General features: G+C 41.0%; 1 protein-coding gene across 5 annotated transcripts in view; it reads right to left on the reverse strand.

Annotated features, from left to right (window-relative positions):
- Window positions 1-23081, reverse strand: part of CLCN3 (Cl-/H+ antiporter 3) — an 83481-nt gene that overhangs the window by 44112 nt on the left and 16288 nt on the right. For 2 of the 5 annotated variants that reach the window (XM_006111677.5, XM_075931135.2), the window contains exon 2: window positions 12552-12897. The exons of the other annotated variants lie outside the window; for them this stretch is intronic. In XM_006111677.5, coding sequence (XP_006111739.1) covers window positions 12552-12630 — 79 coding nt within the window. In that variant the 5' untranslated portion in view covers window positions 12631-12897. The remainder of the gene's footprint in view (window positions 1-12551; window positions 12898-23081) is intronic. 5 annotated transcript variants of the gene reach the window in all.

The raw sequence follows: 23081 nt of genomic DNA on the forward strand, positions 1-23081 counted from the left end.
AAATAGGGCTTTATTTCGAACGCCTGTTTCACTGCCGCGTGTAGACGCAGGAAGTTATTCCGGGCTTGTAAATTTCAAAAAATGGCACCCAGCCGGGAAGATGCAAATCAAGCGAGGGATATTTAAATCCCAGGCTTGATTTGCAATTCCGAATGCCTACCTTTGCAGCCCTAATCTGAAATAGGCTGCAAGTGTAGGCATACCCCAAGTGTTTAAGTAAAAGGGCTTCACAGGTCAGGGAAGCAGAGGATAAGATAAATCTCCCAAAATTACAATAGAAATCATAGCACAATTAATATTCAGAGTGGTCCTGGGAGCAAAAGTTCTCTCTCTCATGGCAGAAAATGGTCCTGAGTTACTAAAAACACTGGCACCACAATCCTTTCCTGACCACTCTATATTAATATTAATTAACCTGCCATAGTGTTAAGGCTGTTCTCCGTTCTGGTACTTTGAGTGCAGAAGGTGAAGGCCGACAAGAGACTTTAAAAAAATCCTGCCACTAGAGATTTCTGTTTAAAATAACTCCCCTAGGTCATAGACTCTTGACCTTGGGTGTTACACTGTCACCACCCAAATGCAAAATTCCTTTTTGAACCCAGGAAGACACACTTCGGAACTTCTCTCTGTGGTGTAACCCCACCCTCTTATTCAGATCATGATCTAAAAAAGGTGATTTTTATTAACAAAACAAAGAAAAACATACTTGGTGAACAATATTTGGCTGCTCGGTGTTATAGAGCAACCGAAAAAAGAGATTAAAAACACAGAATTGCTTCCCTGGGATTCAGTTTGGATAATTACAGTGTAAAGGGGGTGGGATAAGTGCTCAGCATAGAGCAGGCCAACAAACCCAAAAATAAGGAAAATAACCTGATCGCATCTGACTAAACATTCTATGTTCAACTCAAATGTATGTGGTTCCAAGATTTAGTCCTTTCTAAGGCATAGATGTTTCTGGATATTCCATAACCTGTTCCCTAGCTCAATGTCTCCCAGCTTCCTGGGTCACTGCTTCTAATTTAAAAACTCATACTCTGTTTCCGTTGGCTCTTCTTGCTTCTCTAGCATTCCTGAAGACTCTCTAGGACCCACTGTCTATAATTTTAACCTTTACAGGGAATTTCGTTAACTGAATGGCTTGGGTGTCCAGAAAAAAGGTAGTACCCCTCCCATTCATGATATATGGTGATTAGATAGGCACCCTGGAGAAATACCCCTTTCTGTTGATGAATTCAGAGGCCTGGTATAGGGGGAAAAGATAGGCACATGGCTCCCATTAATGGCTTCAACACAGCATGGGAATTCCAACAATAGAAATCCCTTAATAAGCTCTTGTCCATCACCAAGCTTTATGATCAAGAGCAGCAGCACTTTCTTGATAGAAGTACAAACAGGAGTGAAAATCATTACAAATCTTACTCGTACAGGGGACCTTACTCTGGGCCCCCATAAGGGATGGTGCCTTGGGTAGAACGGGTGGAGCTAGAACCAGCTTACTCCAGCCAGTCCTTCAGCACTGCATGGTGCCTATTCCACACAGCTCTGGTGGTGATTTAAAGGAGCTAAAGCTCTAGCCACTGTCACAGTAGCAGCATCAGTGTCCAGGAACCCACTGGTTCTTTTTAAATCACTGGTCCCCTTGACAGCAACCCGTTTTGCCCCGTCCCCCACCCTCCCATCAGCAGTCCTGGTGACAGGGTCCAGTAGTGCTGGTGTGGTAGCACTTTAATGGTGCTGCCCCTCCCCCCAACCCCTCATAGGCAACCATGTTGGGGAGAAGAAGGGGCCATGACTGGCAGGGTCACTAAGAGGGGGAGGGCAAAAGGAGTAGCAACATTAAAGCATGGCCAGAGCAGCCCTTTAATGTTTGCTGTGTACAGACTAAGGATGTTAAGGACTAGTAAACTGCTCGCTATTTAACATCCTTAGTACAGACTGGTACTGGCTGTCACTCCTTATTGTATGCAGCACCAACTCACTTTCACCTATGAGCACAAACCCCAATGACAACAGCCCTGACAACTGATCTACCAACACTAACACTGATAGCAATCAACCTTCGAGGCAGTGATTGACCCTATTGATGGATCTCTTGTGTAGCTTGTGAGCTCCGCACAGATTTCTAGGAGCAGCCTATTTTTAATCCTTTTTTTTTTATTCCCATTACACTTTAATGCCCATTGTCTCACTTTTCCCTCAATATCTCTCTCAGGATAGCTTCATTCTCTCCTCCAGAAATCAACCCTTATTCTCCTTTGTCCTCTCACAACTCAGTACAATTTCAAAATTGCCATTGGGTGGTCTGGAAGGCAATGTCTAGATTATGAAAATAGGTTACTTTTTTTAAAATGTCAACTAATAAGTTTTAACATATGGAATAAGCCCTCAGTGGAGGAAACTGGTGGGTTCTTGCCCACATATCCCAGGGCCTGAAGACTTCAAGGGAACTGTTGTACAGTGTCTTAAGTGTGGGGAAAAGGAGGGCATGGTAGGTTCCTGCTCTCAAATTGCATGACATAAAATCCCACAAAAGGTAGCAATGCTCTCTGTTTAAATGGATTTACAAGTCTGAGTTGAGGAAAAAGAGATCTGCACACATTTCAGTAAATATTGTTTCAAGAAGAAGAAAGTATTTTATAAGATACTCGCCACACATTTCAGTAAATATTGTTTCAAGAAGAAAGTATTTTATAAGATACTCGCCACTCCCAATCTTCACACAACAAACTTTGCAACACTTCTTCCTTGCTTGCTTCATTTTTTCTTGATTCAGATAACAATAGTGAGCAGAGGGAGGCTAACAGCTAGGACACATGCAGGACGCCTTTATAATCATTGTAAACTATTTGTCTAGGTTTTTGTAACATTACCCATTAAAGTTATATCTGAGCAGCTACCCAAAAATGTCACATATGTGTATCACTTAAGGTACTGAAAGATACCCCTTATTGCCAAATGAGGTACAGTAAAGACTACAGACAAAACTTAAGGTTCGTCTATATGGGAAAGTTAGATCGACCCAGCAACATCACTTACAGATGTGAAAAACACATAGTCCCGGGAATCATAATGAACCCAGCTTTAAGCCCCTGTACACACAGTACTAGGTCGACCAAAGAATTCTTCCATTGACCTAGCTACTACTACCTCTTGAGAAGTTGGTTTTACCACAAAGCGGAAGAACCCACCATAGTAAGTGTCTATGTTTTAGTAATTTAGCTGCAGCTGTGCCACTTCAGCATTTCCAGCATGGACATGAACTTAGGCAAGTATGGCCTATGGAGTAAACAAGGTCCAGAGAATTTGATAATGAAGTCCAATGTCATCTCATTTTTAAAATTTATAGATGTCAATTGCAGAGCAAGGAAAAGACCCTAGGTACCATAAGCAAAAGTCCAGTTACTGGACAAACTGTCTCCTATAGTATAGATGTGCTTTAAAAAGTCTGCTCAGTTATCCCTATTTCCCAGAGACAATCTCCAATGGGAATACGCTGTCCTGCACAATGGCTAGATACTGCTATTCCAGCTGTTAGCACTGGTTGACCAACAATGCTGGCTCTCTCCTATTAAAAAAATAAAATATTCCAATTCCATGACTGGCTGGCCATTCAAAAATCAAGCTAAATAAGTCTACATTAGAGGCATGGATTAGCCCGCCCTAACATCAACATCAAAACCTTCTGTGAGCTAAAATCAGAAAGGAGAGGGGCTTTTCAGAAGCAGTGTACTACAGAAAGAAAGAAAGAAAGAAAGAAAGAAAGAAAGAAAGAAAGAAAGAAAGAAAGAAAGAAAGAAAGAAAGAAAGAAAGAAAGAAAGAAAGAAAGAAAGAAAGAAAGAAAGAAAGAAAGAAAGAAAGAAAGAAAGAAAGAAAGAAAGAAAGAAAGAAAGAAAGAAAGAAAGAAAGAAAGAAAGAAAGAAAGAAAGAAAGAAAGAAAGAAAGAAAGAAAGAAAGAAAGAAAGAAAGAAAGAAAGAAAGAAAGAAAGAAAGAAAGAAAGAAAGAAAGAAGCATTTAAATCAAAACCCTTGTGGTATGTATGAAGGTTGCCATTTAGTTGAGAAAGAATATCTAGTAAGTGGTCCTTTGGGACAAAGCGTGAAGAATAGGAAAGCCAGAAGTATGAATTTACGCAATGATGTGTGAAACACTTACACTAAAACAAAAAACTAGAATAAAAAAAAATCAAGGGCAATAAGACTAAAAAGATGGGTGAATGGCAACATGACTGGGCAAACCAAAAGTCTTTTGGAGTCTCACATCCTATCCGTAAGGCTGCAAATACACACACAAAGGCTATGCCCTTCATTTACCCCCAGCGAGTTTATTCAACTTACTTCTATTAAGTACCTGAAGGTCAATGTAAGGAGGTGAGGAAAGGTTAGTCACAGAAACCTAATTCACATGCAAAGCACAAACTTAAATCAGAATTTTTCATTGTTTGATATTCAGCTGAGGGAAAACAGTTGCTTGTAACAACTGATGAACAGTCTGACGAAGTGGGTCTTTGCCCACAAAAGCTTATGCTCCAATAAATCTGTTAGTCTATAAGGTGCCACAGGACTTCTCATTGTTAGTTTCTTATAATGGCACTGTGATGCACTAGAAAAGAGTTTTTTATTATTTTACTTTTCAACCAAGAGAGAAATGTTTATCTGAAGGGTAAATACACCATTAGGGAAGGAAATAATTTAATATTATTCTTCTAGTATTCTGCTCACACAGTGCTCAGCTCTTTACATACATATATGACAAGTCACTGTGCTGAGAAGTTTATGTTCTAAACAGACCATAAGCAATCATGGATTGGGGAAAACAAAGAAATAACAGAAGGCGTAAATAGTAGGGATGTGATAGTGCACAAAATTAAATGGTTAACTGATGAGCCGGGGCTCATTGGTTAACCTTCACAGATACACGCAAGCTGTTCCTCCCTGTTTTAGAGGCACCAATGGAGGGGAGGGAGGGAGGAGCTGGTGCTTACAGGGAGCTGGCTTTTAAGCAAGCACCCACGTATGTCAGCTCCTGTGGAACCTGTTGCCCTTTGGTCCTGCAACTATATCAGAGGCAGTAGTGGAGCCAGCTCCCCGCCCACTGCTGCCTCCGGCTACGCCTACACTGAAGCACTATTTCGGGATACCTCCAGTATCTGAAATAGCTATTCCGCATCTTTTGAGCATGCCCATGATTTTGAAATATAATAGGCTCGCTATTTCAACGTCCCTGTAAATCTCATTCCAAGAGGAGCATGGGATGTTTTGGAACAGTGATTTATTTCAAAATAAGTGCTGTGTAGACAGCACCACATTTCAAAATAAGCTATTTTAAAATCATTGTTGTTTAGATGCACACCAAGATACAGTGGTTGCACATTTACAAAAACATTCATGGTAAATAGTATGATAAACGTTTCACAGATTCATATATTCCAAGTCAGAAAGAATAATATAAAATTGTTCATAGAATTTCCTCATGTACTTGGATAAGGTACCTGCCTGCGGAGCCAGAGGTACAGGGCTCGAACTCTGCCCTGCCCCATCTCCTGGGGACAGCTACCACCAATTTGGCGATGGATGGACCTGGCACCCTTGGAACAAAGGAAGGATAAGGGGAGCCCAGAATGTAGGGAGGTTGGGAGGCTCCACCAGTGGCGCAGTGGATAAGGTACCTGCCTGCAGAGCCAGAGGTCAAGAGTAATTCTTACAGCCTAGTTTTTAGAAAAAACATCACAATTTAAAAATTGTCTGAAATGGGGAATCCACCATGACTAAATTTCAAAGCATCACATACCAGATACATATTGCCAGTACATATTTATGAACTGTCTTGAAGGGTCAAAGGCAGGATTCAAGAGAGGAGATCTGCTAGTGAAGTTATGGCAGTCATGTCATTATACTATACATCAGGGATGGGCAATAATTTTTGACTGGGGACCACTTCAGAAATTTTTCAAGTGGTCCCAGACCATCCTTGAAGGGGCAGGGCCTCAGGCAGAAGGGGTGGGGCCAGGACACTTCCACTCTGATTGGTATGGGGGTGGGGAAGCGCAAAGTCTTTGCATCCCCAGAGAGAACCGCCAGCTGTTCTGAACAGCTGGTGGTTCCCTCTAGGCGCCAGTACCCCTGCCAATCAGGACTTAGGGGCGAGGGGAGCATGCGAAGTCTCCTCCCGCCCTGTCAGGAGCGCACTCCTTAAAGGGTAGGGGCAGGGCGGTAGGAGATTTTGTGCACTTCCTCCTGATCCCAGGCTAATCAAGGCTTGGGGTAGGGAGAGAGTGCAAAGTTTCCTCCCGCCCTGCCAGGAGCATGCAGTGCTTCTGAGCACCACACACTCCTTGCAGGGCAGGGGCAGAGAGGGAGGAAATTTGGTGCGCTTCCCCCTGCCCCCAGACCTTGATTGGCCTCTCTGGGCCAGTTCAACTTGCTTGGAGTGCCGGATCCAGCCCTCAGAGGCCCTTTTGCTCACCCCTGATATACATGCAGGCCAGATACATCTTCTGAATCTGGGAATCCCTATAATAAAAAACTGCCAAATGTAAAACATTACCTATGACATAGTCAATGCAGCTAGATAAACTATAATGAGATACTAAAAGAATTCTGGCAAATTGATTCTGTCAATCAGCAGAGTCAAATGTTATGAATTTATGGCATAAGAGCCTTCCTCTCCCCCATTTTGTATCCAGACAAAAGAGGGGGCATGTCAGGACTGAGACCATAGTACACAATGTTTGGGTCCACTGAGTAGCCCAAGGAAACTGGCCATTCCAAAACTAAGCCAGGTAAGACCCCCATTTCCTCTTCAGTCACAGCTTCTCCAAGTGCAAATTAAATCTACCTTAGTCCCGCCCATCCTGACTATGAATTTGTAATCTCATCCACTGTAAGCCTAAACAACTCTTTTTATTATTCTTTTTCATAGATAAAATCACTCAGGGACAAATTCTAGCTTTTGATAGGTATATGCGCACATCTCTAACACACATGGATACAGAAGATAAAAATTTGGCCTTAAAATCTGTGGTAATTTCCAGCCCGCCCATCCCATCTCAAATATTACATGTGCCTATAATGAAGAAGCCCAGACAAGGGCAGGACCCACCAAACACAAGTAGATTTTATTTTGTCCTGGATGTTATATACAGGCAGTCCCCGACTTACGCGGATCCGACTTATGTCGGATCCGCACTTACGAACGGGGCTTTCTCGCCCCGGAGCTCACAGGCAGCAGTCAGCCACCTCGAGCTCCAGGGCGAGAAAAGCTGCTCCCGGTGCCCCTGGTCTGCTGGGGACCGTCTCCAGCAGACCAGGGGCATCGGGAGTAAACCCGCCGCTGCTGCGGGTTCGCTCGCGGTGTCCCTGGTCTGCTGGAGACAGTCCCCAACAGACCAGGGGCACCGCGAGCGAACCCGCAGCAGCGGCGGGTTCCCGCGCTTCTGAGGCTTTCCCAGAGCAAAGCCTCAGAAGCGCGGGACCCCGCCGCTGCTGCGGGTTCGCTCACGATGTCCCTGGTCTGCTGGAGACGGTCTCCAGCAGACCAGGGACACCGCGAGCGAACCCACAGCAGCGGCGGGGTCCTGTGCTTCTGAGGCTTTGCTCTGGCAAAGCCTCAGAAGCACGGGGACCCCGCCACGGCTGCGGCTTTGCTCCCGGTGCCCCTGGTCTGCTGGGGACTGTCTCCAGCAAACCAGGGGCACCGGGAGCAAAGCCTCAGAGGCGAGGCACCCTCCCCCCCCGCTGCCGCTTTGCTCCCTGGGTCCCTGGTCTGCTGGGGGGGCGCAGCTAGTGTGCCCCCCCCAGCAGACCAGGCTTTTGTTGTGGACCCTGGGGCAGAGCAGCTGGGGCGTTGCCAGTTGGTCCCGCAGCGCCGCTCTGGGCACTACTGGACCAACCCGGCAGCAACCCAACTGCTCTGCCCCAGGCGTCCTGATTCAGCTGCTGCTGGTCAGTTTCAGCAGCGGCTGAATCAGGACTCCTGGGGCAGAGCAGCTGGGGTGCTGCTGGGTTGGTCCAGTAGCGCCGAGGAGCGGTGCTACTGGAGCAACCCAGCAGCACCCCAGCTGCTCTGCCCCAGACGTCCCCAAGTCAGCCGTTGCTGAAACTGACCAGCGCTGACTACAGGAAGCCCGAGGCACAGTTGCTCTGCCCCGGGCTTCCTGGATTCAGCTGCTGATCAGTTTCAGCAGCAGCTGACTTGGGGTTCTTAAGTTGAATCTTATGTAAGTCAGAACTGGCGGTCAGTTTCAGCAGCGGCTGAATCTGGATGCCAGGTCCGACTTACATACAGATTCAACTTATGAACAAACCTACAGTCCCTATCTTGTACGTAACCCGGGGACTGCCTGTATGTAAGAAGAATGTATCCTCAAAGAGCTACAGGCAATAGGGGAATTTGCTCCCTTAATGTGAATATTGACCATGCAATTTAAGTCATGCAAATTATACTTAAGTATCACGGTAGCAGATGCCTCCAATATACATAATAAGTAACAGTGCTGTCAGTTATTATGCTGTCTCACTGGAAAAGGGTTTCCCTAGATTTAAAAGAAACATCATAGGTCAAATTTGAGATATTACGGTGATTTCAAGTAGGTACCATACTCAGTAAATAAGTCACAAGTCAAATGCTTGAGCTCTTAAATAATTTCATTTGAGAATTTCAAACACATTTTAAACATGTTGCTGCTCCTCTGTTATGTGCACACAGAAACTGATCTAATGCTTGTTTAAGTCAATCTGAGATTTTCACTAATTTCAATTATTAGACCCATTATGTGCATTGCCTTTCTTTTAAAAGTTGAGAATCTGAGCAAATGGTAGAGAAGAACCCCCCTCCCCCTTTTCGAAACAACCAGGAAACATCAAATAAGTGAGTGCATCTGTAACAAGCTGACAGACAAAAGAAATCCGGATATTTTAGAAATACTGAAAAAGTCTGACTGTCAAAAATAGTGCAAAAAAAATGAGCTCAAGAGGAAAAAAGTGATGTAAATAACCAATAAAAATTGTCCAGCTGATAGACTCAATTTCAGCTTATAATGTAGTGCTATGGTACTTTATATAAAGTACCTTTCATTGTTAATTGCATATGACATTTAAGGTGAAAATTAACAGTAGTCAAAGTACTTAAAGGGACAGTCTTCCCAAGAAATAAACAAAACACACTATAGTCTGAATTTTTTAAAAAACGTATTACTGATGAGGGTAATTCCTAAGATTATCAACACTGAAAGATTAGATAAAAGATAGGGTTTTATTTGTGCACTTGACAGTACTGTACATCATCAGCTGGCCTTGATCACTCAGGAGCCATCCAATTTCAGCATTTAAAACCCATTTTCGTGACTATGCACTATTTTTAAACACTTTTTTGGAACTGGCTGAATTTCAAACTGACAGTGTCTCCTTAATTTTAGATCAACGGGGAACATAAGAAATATTGATGAGTCAAGTGTACTGTAAAAAGAGCATAGCATAGAGCCAAATTAAAACAAGTTCAGACCATATGTTTATTTTAACATTTATATTTACTATAAAGAACATTTGTTCTGAATGAAGAAGGTTGAGCGCTACAATCACTAGTTGGAAGATAAATCACATAATAAATTAATGTGGGGTTTTCTGGCTTGACACAAGTCACATGGTATATTGATGCTGAAATAATCAAAACTAATAGGCCCTTTTACTATGGAAAGAACTAAGGTAAATTATTGGGTCTGATCATGATAATAATGATCTAATATTTAATATCCCTTTTCATCAGGTAATGACTTTTTTTGAATGACTTGTGCTCAAAGAATTATAGTTAAGACAAACTCATTATAATTTATCCAGACCTACACTTTACAATAGGAAAGGCAACTAGTAAAGACCTTTGTTGAACTAAGCAAGCCTCACTTGACCCTACTGAATTTAATCATCACTGAATCATTGATGAAGTACAGCCAACTTTGGGGTACAAAAATTAAACTGTTCAAAATTGAACAGCACATATCAACACTACAAAGCAATTTTGCAATGTAGATATTAATTTAATCTCTGTAGCATATGTAGACAACCTCTCTGTTTTGTCACTAAATCATTTTTTAATGTTGTGCGTTGGGGGAGAACTTTTTCCTAACACGTTATTTAAGAGACTTGCTCTCCCCCCCTCAATAAGTAGTTTCTTTAAATTTGTTAAGGCTTTACAACAACATAAAAAATGCAGTTTCCCCAAAAACTCAGTTAATATAAAAGTGTTTCCATTTTTACTGTTAGTATTTCATGCCTCATATTTTCTATCAAAATGACAAAAATGTGAAATAGTAGGGAAAAGCAGCATATTTTTGTCAACTCTGTGTGGCATAAACTTTAAATCTGAGGCAAGAATTTTCTACTGATTGTTTTTAGATAATATGAATTAACCAAGTGAAGAATTGCAAGAGAGTTCAGTTGGTAAACTAATATCTCAAGCTAAAGTCACTCCAACAAACTGAAGTATCATCATAAATACTGTTCAAGGTAATTTGATCAAAAGTTATAAAATGACTTGAATTATACTTGGAGCTTTCTGGTTGGCTGCAAGTGATGTCACCATCTTTGTCAATACTCAGTACAGACCCAGATCTTTACAGTGTACGCAAATTGTGTTTTGTAAGAACAATGACAACTTACCACCCAGAACATTTTACAAGTTTATTTCCTCCAGTGGGCAGCTTGTGGTCTATATTATCACCCTGTCTAATGATTACCTAGAAAACTATAGTCAATTCTGTTAAACTGCATTATTAAAATGCACAAAGATAAAACATGACAAATAATACTGAGTATCTTGTAGCTTCTCTCTATTTCCTCTTTACAGAATTATTGCAAAATTACATTGCTGATGTCAGGCAACAAAAAAAGCCAAACAATCCGCAGAGGAACAACAAAGTATTGTCAGAAAATCTTCACAATTGATTTCTATAAACCAGCCTGCAAAAATTATCTAGCACAAAGGTGATTTGGTCAGAGAACACTTGAGTTCAAGGAGTTATAGTTAAGATAACCACATTGTAATTTATTCAGACCCATACTGTACAAGAGGAAGGGCAACTAGTACTAATGTAGCATATTACATTATTAGCTAAGTAATCAAAAAAGCTACTCATAATAAGCACTGAAATAAAAGTTCATTTTCTTATTCAGAATATGCAATGGGCTAATTAATTCTCTGTAGAAATAAAAGCTGGAGTGGAAAGATTAAAAAATAACAATTTCCATACAATCCGGAAAAACAATACATTTTATGTAAATCAAGCTATTCTTAGGCTATCAGTTCTCCAATTCCATCACAAAAGCTGGTTTTTCAAAGCTGCAAATGCTGATAGTCTAATTTTAAGTTAATCAACTGCAAGAAGAAACTAAATTGAGAAAGGCCTACAATACTTAATCAGTAGGTTTTGGGGCAGAAAAGTTCAACGTGGCAGAGATAAGGGAGAAAGAACCAAGAGATTTATTTCTTTACTTTGAAGGTATGATTTTTACGATTTTATCATTTTCCACTGTAAACTGGTTGGTTACGTCAATACCACACCAAATCTTTATACGTATTTTGATTTAACACCTACAATATATCGTAGAAATAACAGGCTGTGCACATGCAAATAAAAAAGGATTTTGCAACAGTTTTGGAAATTACATTACATTCTTTTTGAAATCCTGATTTCCTGTGAGCAAGAGAATCACAGAAATGTAGGACTAGGACGGTCTTCGTTAGATCATCTAGTCTATTCCTCTGCATTGAGGAAGGACTAATAATTAACTAGACAATCCCTGACAGGTGTATGTCTACTCTACTCCTAAAAGCCTCCAATGACAGATTCTACAACCTCCCTAAGTAATCTGTTTGTGTTAAACTACTTTTACAATTAGGATTTTTTTCCTTGTGTTTAACTTAAATCTCCCTTTTACAATTTAAGCTCATTACTTCTGATCCAGTACTCAGCATATTAGAGGTACAATTCACCATCAGCCTCTTCATAAAATTCTTTTACCTACTTCAAGTGCAAATATTTTAAATATCAACTGCATAAACCTTTTATTTCTTAAAAAGCACTTATGTTGATTTAGTTAATATATTGCATGTTGACAATTTTTTTTAATCCCAAACATGCCAGAAAGGAGTTAACTCTGAAATCATGTACAGAAACTTCCAAGCTCAAGGTAATAAGAATTATTTAAGGTATCTGAAAGGATGATGCTTCCTTTATAATTTCTAACAGTTTGATCATAGAAAGCTACACCAAAAAAGTGTTTATTTTCTTGGTGAAAAAGAAGTTAGAAAAAGAAAAAGAAAAAGGAAAAGGCTATCACATACTGAAAATGGAGTCACTAGCTGATGTGATGTGAAGCAGGACTAATCTTCCCACAGAGAAAATAATCAAGGCTGGATTCTTTTGCTACAACACGTTAGACAAGCTAAATGAAGTAAAATGCAGGAATTAAAAGCTCTGTTTTAAATTTGTAAACAACCTACCATGCAGACATGCAAACACACAAGAAACTGAATAGTAACATAAATTAATTATACCTCTTTTATGCAATTCTCTTAGTGGAATGTTGTCTCCTCCCCCATCGTATGGTAAATAAGGATCAGAAGATACATCCATGAGTGTAACAAACAAAAGGAATGTTTGTTAGTTCAGAACAACCGGACCATTTCTTATACAACTGCAGCAGGCTGGGAAGCTGCCATATTTGATCAGGATTTGGACTGTGTGCTGGCTTGTTGCAGCAACTGGGTTCTTCCACAGTCGATGATGTCATCAAAGGGAAATTATTGCAGCCTGGTTGCTAGTGGCTACAATCTAGCAGTGCTTAAAGACGGAACAGCAGACTTAATCAACACAGCCTGCAATGCCTGAAGGTGACTAAGCCTGAAGTAAAACAGAATGAACTGGTTTTAAAGAATAATAAAATGCACTGGGCCACACAACTTAACACTGCAAGATACACGGCAACGCTACAGAAAAGGCAGCCATTTTTGCCCTTGTGCTTACTTTCTACAGTACAATCCAAATATCCCCTAATTGCACAGAAGAAATTCCTACAGTTCATTTAAGATTAAAAAAAAGATATACACAGTGACAGAGAAACCCAACTTCACTCTCTCAAATGTCTTTTGAATACTAGGATTTAAATATAAACACCAAAATGAATTGTAATAATGGCATAAAAGTCCAAATGACAGCTCAAAGTCATTTCTAGATTCTAAGACTCAAAAAAAATGGGAGCTTTTCTCACAAAGACAAGTTTACACCTCAAAGCATAAAATATAGGACAAAGCAGACACTGTCCTGCAGTTTTTATACTTGTATCATCCACATTTCTACTTACATCGCAGTGAAAATGTTTAAACAACCAGAGAGGCTCTGGACAGGAGACTGGGGGCGGGGGCATGTAGGGAGAAGGGCAGCTCCCCTCCAAGATTCATACCAGAGCTGCTTGCTTTTTTCCTTTCCTATCAATGTCAGGGAGCGAGAGCAAAGTGCACAGTTCATCTGCTCCCCCATGCTTCCCAGCCAGAGTGAAGAATGCAGCAAATGGCACTTTCCCCTCACATCCTGACAAAGGGGAACAGCCAGCAATGTCCCCAAAAAAATCTGAAGAGGGGAAACTTCAGCTCCCCCAGCCTCCCTGAAGGGAGCCTGGTGACTGTCTCTTTTCTGTTTGGTTTTATGAGAAGCAATCCCATTCCAGGCACATCCGATTTTCCTGGCTCAATCAAACCCTTAGCTTGTTTAAGTAATGATAAGAAGAAGCTGTACACGGGATTTGGTGGTTCTAGCTCTTATAGTTTAGGAGGAGTTCTTGAACAGACAGACAGAAAGACAAACTCAAATATATAGTAGATTATTATTTTTATTATTTTGTGGAATCCAAATGTAGTTCTTTAGTTTAGTTGCTTTACAAAGAATAGTGCAGCTTGGTAGAAATTAAAGAAACAGTTCTGTCACAAGACCTAAAATCATCTTTTCAATCTTAATCCACATTTGCCCCTTACAGTTTTAAAATAAAACCACTTTTTTTTGTATAACAGGTAATGACTTACATTAAACTTAAGCTAAAGTCATATGAGGAACTCTGGAAATTAAGAGTGTTTATATGAGCCAGATCTAAATGACAACATTTTGTCAAAATAGCTATGGTGATTCAAAGGTGTAAAAGATCCATACCCTTACTTAACACAGTTAAGTCAATAAAACCCTAGACAGCTCTTTCTAGTTGTCTGTTCATAGTTACACTCCTTTCTTTGAATAGTCTTAGGAACCAGTATGTTCATTTTTCCTCTCAATTACAAGTGATTTGTACACTCCCATTGTTCGTAATTGCTCTGTACTTTCCCTTCTCTGCCCTCCAACACAATGTGTTTTTAAAAGTCCAAGATTTAATGCTTGCCAACCTGAGCTAAATATTGACAGACACATTACTTTTTTCTTTTCCCATAAGAGTATATGTGCACAGGAAGAAGTGCACCATAAGATGTAATGGGAATGTGTAGGACCTATGGACCTTGAAAGTTGTTTCGTGGGAGCAGTGGAGATAAATCTGCAGATTCTTCATCTGTTATTGCTGGATCTGGTGTCAATTGGATTTGGTGGGTGCTGCTCTGTGGGTAGCTTGCTTCTGATGGGCAGGTTGGTGAAGGTGGGGGAGAGCAGCTGTGCAAAGGTCAGAAGAGGAGATACATGAAAGATTTCTTTCAGAATGTGGTCCTCAACAATTATCTAAGGCTACAATTTAGACATGGGTATTTTTATTAAAAATCGTGAACAGGTCACTTGTAATAAAAAAATTCATGGTGCATGATCTGTCCATGACTTGTAGCAGAGTGGTGCAGCAGGGAAAGCAGGATGGGAAGACAGCATTTACGTAATTTTGGGGTAAATTCAGAATTAAGCATCTGTATTGTTAATTACCTCTTTATTTCAGAAATTTTGAAGTCAGTATGTAATATTAAGAATTGCAGGCGTTAAAAGAATCAATTTTAGGATTTCCTGCATTTCATGGGATAAAGTAAGGCCTTCTTTTTACGATAGTAATTTGTACAGCTATAAATCTGCTACTTTGAAGAAAAATGACTTAGAAACAACTCACAAGGGGCTAGCCAGTTCAAAGGGTGACTTGTTTCCAAAGGAATTTCATTCTTATTACCAGTAAAACCTCAGTCATGTAAATCTGAATAACTTTACAAATTGGAGTAGTTCCATTGCTTTCATGGAGTTTGTTCAATTCTAATGTATCTCAGAGCATGCCTACAGTATAGTGGTAAAAATGCAGCAATGATGCTGTATTGTAGACATTTGCTACTATGATGGAAAGACTACCTTTCCCTTCGCTAGAGGTAGGTAATTAGGTTGGTGGGAAAATTCTAGCTGATCTACCATTGAGGTTAGGGAGACCTAAGTACATCTCACAGGATGTGAAATTCTTCACAGCCCTGAGAAATATAGCTAGGTTACCGAAGATTCCAAATTCCATGTTTTGGAACTGTCACAATATACATTGGGGTAGCCAACCCGTGGCTCTCAAGCCGCATGCGGCTCTTTGATCAAAGAAATGCGGCTCTTAGGGTTACGGCTCATTTGGAGCTGCACGCCCGGACTGCTCACGGCCACTCTGCACATGTGCCCCAGCACATGGAGGGAGAAGCGCATGGCTGTGGCAGGAGCTCTGGTGAGACCCAGGCACTGGGTTGGGGGAGGAAGGTACCTGGCTCTGCGGCAGTGGCATAGTGAGGGGTAGAAGGGAGGAGCAGTTGCCCCAGGTGCCACTCCAGAGGGGTGTCAGGATGGGATGGGAATGCACAACCCCACATAGTGAGTCCAGCACTGGCGGGCCTCTTGCTCCCTGCAGACCAGTCACCTGGTTGGCCACTCCGATATACATCATTTAGTCTTATGCATAGGTTACATATGAAGAATTATTTCTAAAGCCTCAACAATCATTTTCCTTTCTGTTCTTCAAAAATGAAAAGTTTCTCCTTCTTGTTATACAGAGAATGCCACAAAGAACAGCAGTTTTTCAACATGACTGCTGGCTCAATTGTTCTCACTGGGATTGAAGCCACATCTGTCCCCATCTGATGGGCATTCCAAAAACTGAGACTAGACACAAGCATATTCACTTCCAGAGAGTTATAGGAAGCAACCAGCAGCTTGGCTTCACACTCATTGACAGCAATGAAAGATCACTTCCATGTTGAAATAATTCAATCTTTGGGAATTTCTCTGAAGATTTAATACACTAGTACTCTATAATCAAAAGCACCCTATATATTCACACCCTACATACTACTGCAATAATCTTATAAAAATGCCATTTGAGGTATCATTTGAAAACTAACAACTGGTCAATAATATGATGAAATGTGCGTAGCAACATTAGATGAAAATAAATAACCATAAAATGAAATTAGATTTGAAATGTATACAAATCTGGAAAAACTAGTTTCTCAAAGACCAAGATAAGATGACACCTCTAGCCAGCTGTCATCAAAGCTGAAGGACAATCTCCTACCCAGGTGCCATTCTTTGGCAAGGAAGAGGAACAGAAACAAACAAATCTGCGTGTTAGCAAACAGGATGAGACCTCTTTCATCACCAGACTGTCTCCAATCCCACAGAAAAAATGAATTTTATATAGCGGCAGGCAAACCTCAGCACAATGCATTTTTAAAGGGTAAGTAAAGGATGAAAGGCAAAGGCAAGCACACTCCAATTTCTCTCTCCATAGCCACCTTTCTCTTTTGCACCCATGAAAACAAAAGAAACAGCACCTAGGGACAGATCTGGGCCTGAGAATTTGGTCAGTGTTACCGGGAAGATGATCCACATTTAGTTTAAGTTTTAGTACTAGGAAGTTTTTTATTTTTATTCCTCTTATCAAACCAATCTGACAGCATTCTTAGATAAGATAACAAGTCTTGTGGATAAGGGAGAAGCAGAGAATGTGGTATACCTAGACTTTAGTAAAGCATTTGAAATGATCTCGCATGACCATATCAACAAACTAGGGAAATACAACCTAGATTACACTACTATAAGGTGAGTGCATAAGTGGCTAGATAAACATTCTCAGAGAGTAGTTATTAATGGTTCACAGTCATGCTGGAAAGGCATAACAGGTGGGGTTCCACGGAGGTTTGTTTTGGGACTGGTTCTGTTCAATATCTTCAACAATTTAGATGATGATATAGAGAGTACACTCATTAAGTTTGTACATTGTAGGGTAAAAATTTCTGAGACAGGCTATGACATTCTGTTAAGAATCCCTATTCTAAATTTTAAGTCTGGAACAGGCACACAAAACATCTATGTCTATGTCAGAAACAGTACATGAAGGTTTACCCACCCCACCCAGCTTAGCCCATTGGAGAAAGGTCACCATAGAGCTAATGATCCAGACAGTGGGTGAGAGACAGGACATAACACATTCAATGGTGCTAGGAACAAATGCTTATTGTCTCTGATTTAATCTCTAGGTGCAACACCAACAGATCACATCCATGCAAAGATACCTTCCTGAAACTAACAGACACATCGCCACTTAACACATAACTGACAACTGATGTCTGCTTTGTTTAAGTAGTTTAACTAGATAGAAGGTATCCTGTAAGCTATGGGAGGAAAACACTATGTAACCTTTAGATTATTGCTCTCATTTTGCCTCACGGTTAGCACCTATCCAGGGGGTCCTGGATCTTCCCCCTTCCCATCACTTCATCCGCCCACTAGCATCCTATATAATCAGTTGTAACCTATTGTCTGGCAGTCACCAAGCCTAATAAGTGAAGTGACACTCCACCAGTGTTCCGTGTTAATAAACCCTTCTGCTTGCTTTATACAGGTTGTGTCTACATTGGCACCCTTTTCCGGAAAAGGGATGCTAATGAGACACTTCGGAATTGCAAATGCCACGGGGGATTTAAATATCCCCCGCGGCATTTGCATGAACATGGCTGCCGCTCTTTTCCGGCTCGGGGCTTTGCCGGAGAAAAGAGCCAGTCTAAACGGGATCTTTTGGAAAATAAAGCCTTTTCCAGAAGATCCCTTATTCCTCTTAAAATCAGGAATAAGGGATCTTCCGGAAAAGGTTTTATTTTCTGAAAGATCCCCTCTAGACTGGCGCATTTCTCCGGCAGAGCCCCGAGCCGGAAAAGAGCGGCAGCCATGTTCATGCAAATGCCACGGGGGATATTTAAATCCCCCGTGGCATTTGCAATTCCGAAGTGTCTCATTAGCATCCCTTTTCCGGAAAAGGGTGCCAATACAGACACAGCCACACAGTGTCCAGACTCTGTTCCAACATAGATGTTACCAAGCTAGGAGGGATTGCAAGTGCTTTGGAGGAGAGGGTCATAATTCAAAATGATCTGGACAAACTAGAGAAATGGTCTGAGGTAAATAAGATGTTTAATAAGGACAAGCGCAAAGTACTACACTTAGGAAGGACAATCCGTTTCACACATACAGAATGGGAACAACTGTCTAGGAAGGAGTACTGCAGAAAGGCATCTAGGGATAATAGTGAACCACAAGCTAAATATGAGTCAACCATGTCACATTGTTGCCAAAAAAGCAAACATGATTGTGGGATGCATTAACAGGAGTGTTGTGAGCAAGACGTGAGATGTAATTCTTCCACTTTATTCTGTGCTGATTAGGCCTCCATTGGAATAGTGTGTCCAGTTCCAAGCACTACATTTCACGAAAGATGTGAAGAAACTGGAGAAGGTCTAGAAAAGAGCAACAAAAATGACTGAAGGCCTAGAAAACATGAGCTATGAGGGAAGAATGAAAGAACTGGTCTTGTTTAGTTTAGAAAAGAGAAGACAGAGAGGACATTACACACAGACATTAAGGGCATGACCTGCATGTTAGGGCTGACTGTGAGTGACCTAAGTTGGAAGTCACAACAGCAAAAGCACAGTGAGGAACCCAACGTTGCAATGTGGGAGTGACAATCGCTAGTCTGGACAGCGCCACAGAATATTATAAACTGTCTCTTTCAGCTATACAAATTATAAGAAATGACACAATTCTATATTTTTCTTTTCAAAACTGACCTGTTGTGCCAGAACTACTCAACTATGAGGGCAAGAAGGAGAGGAAAACTAAGTTCTGTGTAAGGGAATGTAGAAGGTGCAGGAGTGAGGGGAAACCTGGATTTAAAAGGGAATATGGAAAACAAGAGGAAGTGGGAATTTAGGATATGTAGGAGACTACATAAGGATGCAAGAGATGGGAGAAACTAGGAGAACAGGAAGTACGGAGAAACAAGAGAGGAGGACAAGGAGGCTGCAATTATTTTACACTTAGGCATAGGATAATCAAGACAACCAGAGTTAGATTTAAATATATTTAAGTTATGGAAATACAGAGTTAAATAACCCGAAGAACCTCTCTCTTGTGTAATAATACCACAGGAGCTGGGGGGAACCTAAGTCGTCTTTATAAGTCAGTTTAATCTCAAGAACAGAATTGCATTTTCTTTTCCCAGTGAAACTTTATTTAAATTTTCCTGAAGGTATAAATGATTAAAAACCATTGTTGGGCCCAGAAAAACAAGGCCTGGTCAACCTTATGCTAAGGAAAGTTAACAAAGGCTAATTTCATAGGCCTCTGAGTATTCTTGACCAGAACCAGGAATGTGGTTCAAGCAGAGGCGCACCCTCCATGCTGGCTTAGGTTATAGAAGTAAGATAAGTGATAAATTACATATTTGTACCTACTTTGGCTTGCTTTGAGAACTGGTCAGTAACTCCCTGTTTTTGTTCCCCTTCACTAATCTTACCTTTCTATTTTTACCCTTTGTTTGTGCCCGACTTCTTTGTCTCCTCGTTCCTGGTACCTGCCTTTTGTGATTGATAAGGAAGTTGCTGATGCATTATGAAGCGCTTCGGGCCACAATCAATGGTTGGCCAAGATATGCATAGATATTAAAAATTTTAGAAAGGGGGGTAAGTGGCTTGGATGAAGAGCTTATGACGCGACGGAACTGTCTTTATAAGCCTATCTGTTACTAAAATCGGGGCTGGTTCTCTTTGGAGACGGGCTGCTCTCTATTGTTGTGTGCACACTTCAATAAAGAGCTTGTGATTGGACTTTGCTGGTGTTGACCGTCTCTTTGCGGTCAGACAACGAACCGAGCCATCTGGGCTAGAGTCCCTGACACCATCATTTCCTTTTCTGGTTTGCATGGTTCAGGAATGTTTTGGCACATGTCTAAACAACAGCTTAACCCTGAATGCACACTTCCAGGCAGGCCAACCCCCAGAACCAATGCAGCAGCACCACCCATTTCTGTGAACATCTGGGAGATACTGATATAGCCCCCCACGCCTACGTCTCCAATGCTCAGTTCCCCACCTCTTTACCACCCCATGATCACTATCAGTCTTCATCCCACCCCTGCTCCTCATCTCAATGTACTCCCTATCTACAGCTCCAGCTCCTGACTCCTCAGCATTCCAATCTAGCCCTCCACACTGGGCCCAGAAAAGGAATCACTGAGAGCACAAGGAAGACAGATTCCTGGCTCTCCATTCCAGTGACTGGACCTAGGATAGCCTGGAGCTGACAGGAGCTGCAGTTGAAGAGAATGATGTTTAGGGCATGGTCAGGGGAGACAATCTTCAGAAACTTTTAAGTGGTTAACTAACAAGTCTCTACTGAGCATGCTCCAACTGTGATTTTTCTAATTTAGTCACATTTTGGAGGGCTTTCATAGGGAGGGCGAAGACACATCCCTGACACAAAGGCTGCCCTTGTCAAAGTTCAAGTTCCTGCTCCAAAGCCAAAGCGTTAGAGCTTTTCAAAGAGAACATAGCCCAATTTTTTAACCTGAGCAAAACAAAACTATGTATTTTTCTGTAACCTCCTTGTCAGAAAGAGATGAACCATTCTGACTGAAATAAAGAAATTTATTTAAAAAGCAAGCCTGAACCAGACACCTTGCATGAAAATTTTCAGGACAAATTGTTAAAAGTTTGGCAAAGTTATAAGCAACTGCAATGGGGTCTTATAGTGAAAAACATTAAGCAAGCTAAATAATGGGTGATTCCTACCCTTGCTGCAACAAACACAGTAGCACTAAAACCACAACTGAAAATAGCAAATTTGTGTTTGACATTAAAGTATTTCAACGCCATCAAATTTGTGTTCTAATATTTATTATACAAACTACAAAAGCTGACATGAATTTGTGGCAAGTCATCTGGAGTATAGTGAATTGTTTGTTCCTTTCTACTTGTTGATTTAGTCCCCAACCAATCACACTCTCATTATGCACAATCACTGTGTTATAACCAAGAACATTGTTTTAGGCTCAGCTTGACCAGGGTGTCTTGCCCCAGGAGCCACCCAATAGGCAGCTTCCCATCTACCCCAAGAGTTCCTACTTGTTTACAGAAGCCTGAATATAGCAACAGTGTGAAGACTCCTAGTAACTGTTTCTCTTGCTCCCGCTGATCAATTGGGGAAAAAAAGTCAGATCCTAACTTAACAAGGGAGTATGTCAGAACAGTACGTGAAACTCCAACATACAGTTAATATTTAACCCCAAAAAGGCAGCTATATCTTTCCTGTATTTCCTTGGGCTATGGGGAAAAGGCCTATCAGAACCCTGAATGCAGTGAGAAAGGAAGAGAAAACCAAGGGGGAAGCAAAGTGGAACAGAGAAGGGAGAAGTAAAGCCAAGGAAAGGAGGATCATGTGGCTTCTGGCAGCCTACTTTTACAGCTTGGCCCACACCAACTCCTGGCTGCATCCCTGCTTGCTATTAAATAATCAATTTTCTCTTCATTCCTGCTCTCAGGAGTTGTCCATCAAGTTTTTTCACAGCCTGGAAGAAAGAAAATCCCTGAGATTAGCTGGATGTCCAGACATACAGGGTAAATTTATAATTTTCAATTAATACAATTAAGTGAGATTATCTTTTATACTATTAAAATCACCTATTTTCTCCATTTTAATTATGCAGATAGCATGTTTCTTCCAGTTGAAACATTAAGAAAAATTAGATGTGCTGTTAATACTCCTGTCTCTATATGCAATTGTACTGAATTTGGGAGTCGCACTGAGACATTTGTAGTATGCCTACAGTGCAATAAAAAAAAAATCCATTGTTGGCCATGTCAGCTCAACTGTACTTATAGGACTTGGGCTGAGGGGATATAAAATTATAATGCAGATACCTTAAGATCAGGCTCTGGGACTTCCTCCCCGCTCCCCACTGTGAGGTCCCTCCCTGAGCCCAGACATCAACCTTGCAATTTTATAGCACTGCATCCAGACTCGAGACAACTCACAAGAGCCAGCTGTGGGTATTTTATTGCAGTGTAAACACACCCACTTCCGGTCATCTGAAGAAGTGGGCTGTACCCACAAAAGCTCATGATACCATCTACATGTTTTGTCAGTCTTTTAAGTGTTATTAGACTTTGTTGTTTTTTTAAGTTTCTCCTGTTAGACTAACTCAGCTACCCCTCTGAAACTTTAGTACCTTTTTTGTTGGAACCTCCTATTCCCTGGACTTTACACCTTTCACTTACTTTTTCCTTCACTAACTCTATCCAAAATTCTGCTACCAATATCATCTTCCACTTTTGCTGTTTCAATTATATCCTAATCCTTCACCTGGCTTCTATACACTTTTCGCATCAAGTTCAAGCTCCTAGTCCTCACTTCAAAAACTAAAACATAAATCTTCTTTTCTCCTATACACATCTTACCTTTGTCTTCCACTACTTTTTACCATTTCTGCCTAAGTGTCAAAGGATCCAAATTGTCTACTTTGCCTATGTCTAACTTTGTGCATTCTTTTAGTGATACTTCTTGCATCTAAAAAAGCTTTACTAATAAATGCATTAGTTCACCAGATGTCTTCAGTCTGCTTCTGGGCATCAAGGTTTAGATTTCTGGTCAGATAACTTTTGGAAGGAATGGGCATAAATCACTATCCATTTTGTTTTATATTGCATTTTACTTGCTTTTGACTTTAAAATATAAGCTTTTTCTTATTGTCTTCCTAGTACAGTAGACTTCTGATAATCTGGCAC

The sequence above is a fragment of the Pelodiscus sinensis genome, chromosome 4, assembly GCF_052426305.1.
Source record: "Pelodiscus sinensis isolate ZL-2025 chromosome 4, ASM5242630v1, whole genome shotgun sequence".
Lineage (NCBI taxonomy): Eukaryota > Metazoa > Chordata > Testudines > Trionychidae > Pelodiscus > Pelodiscus sinensis.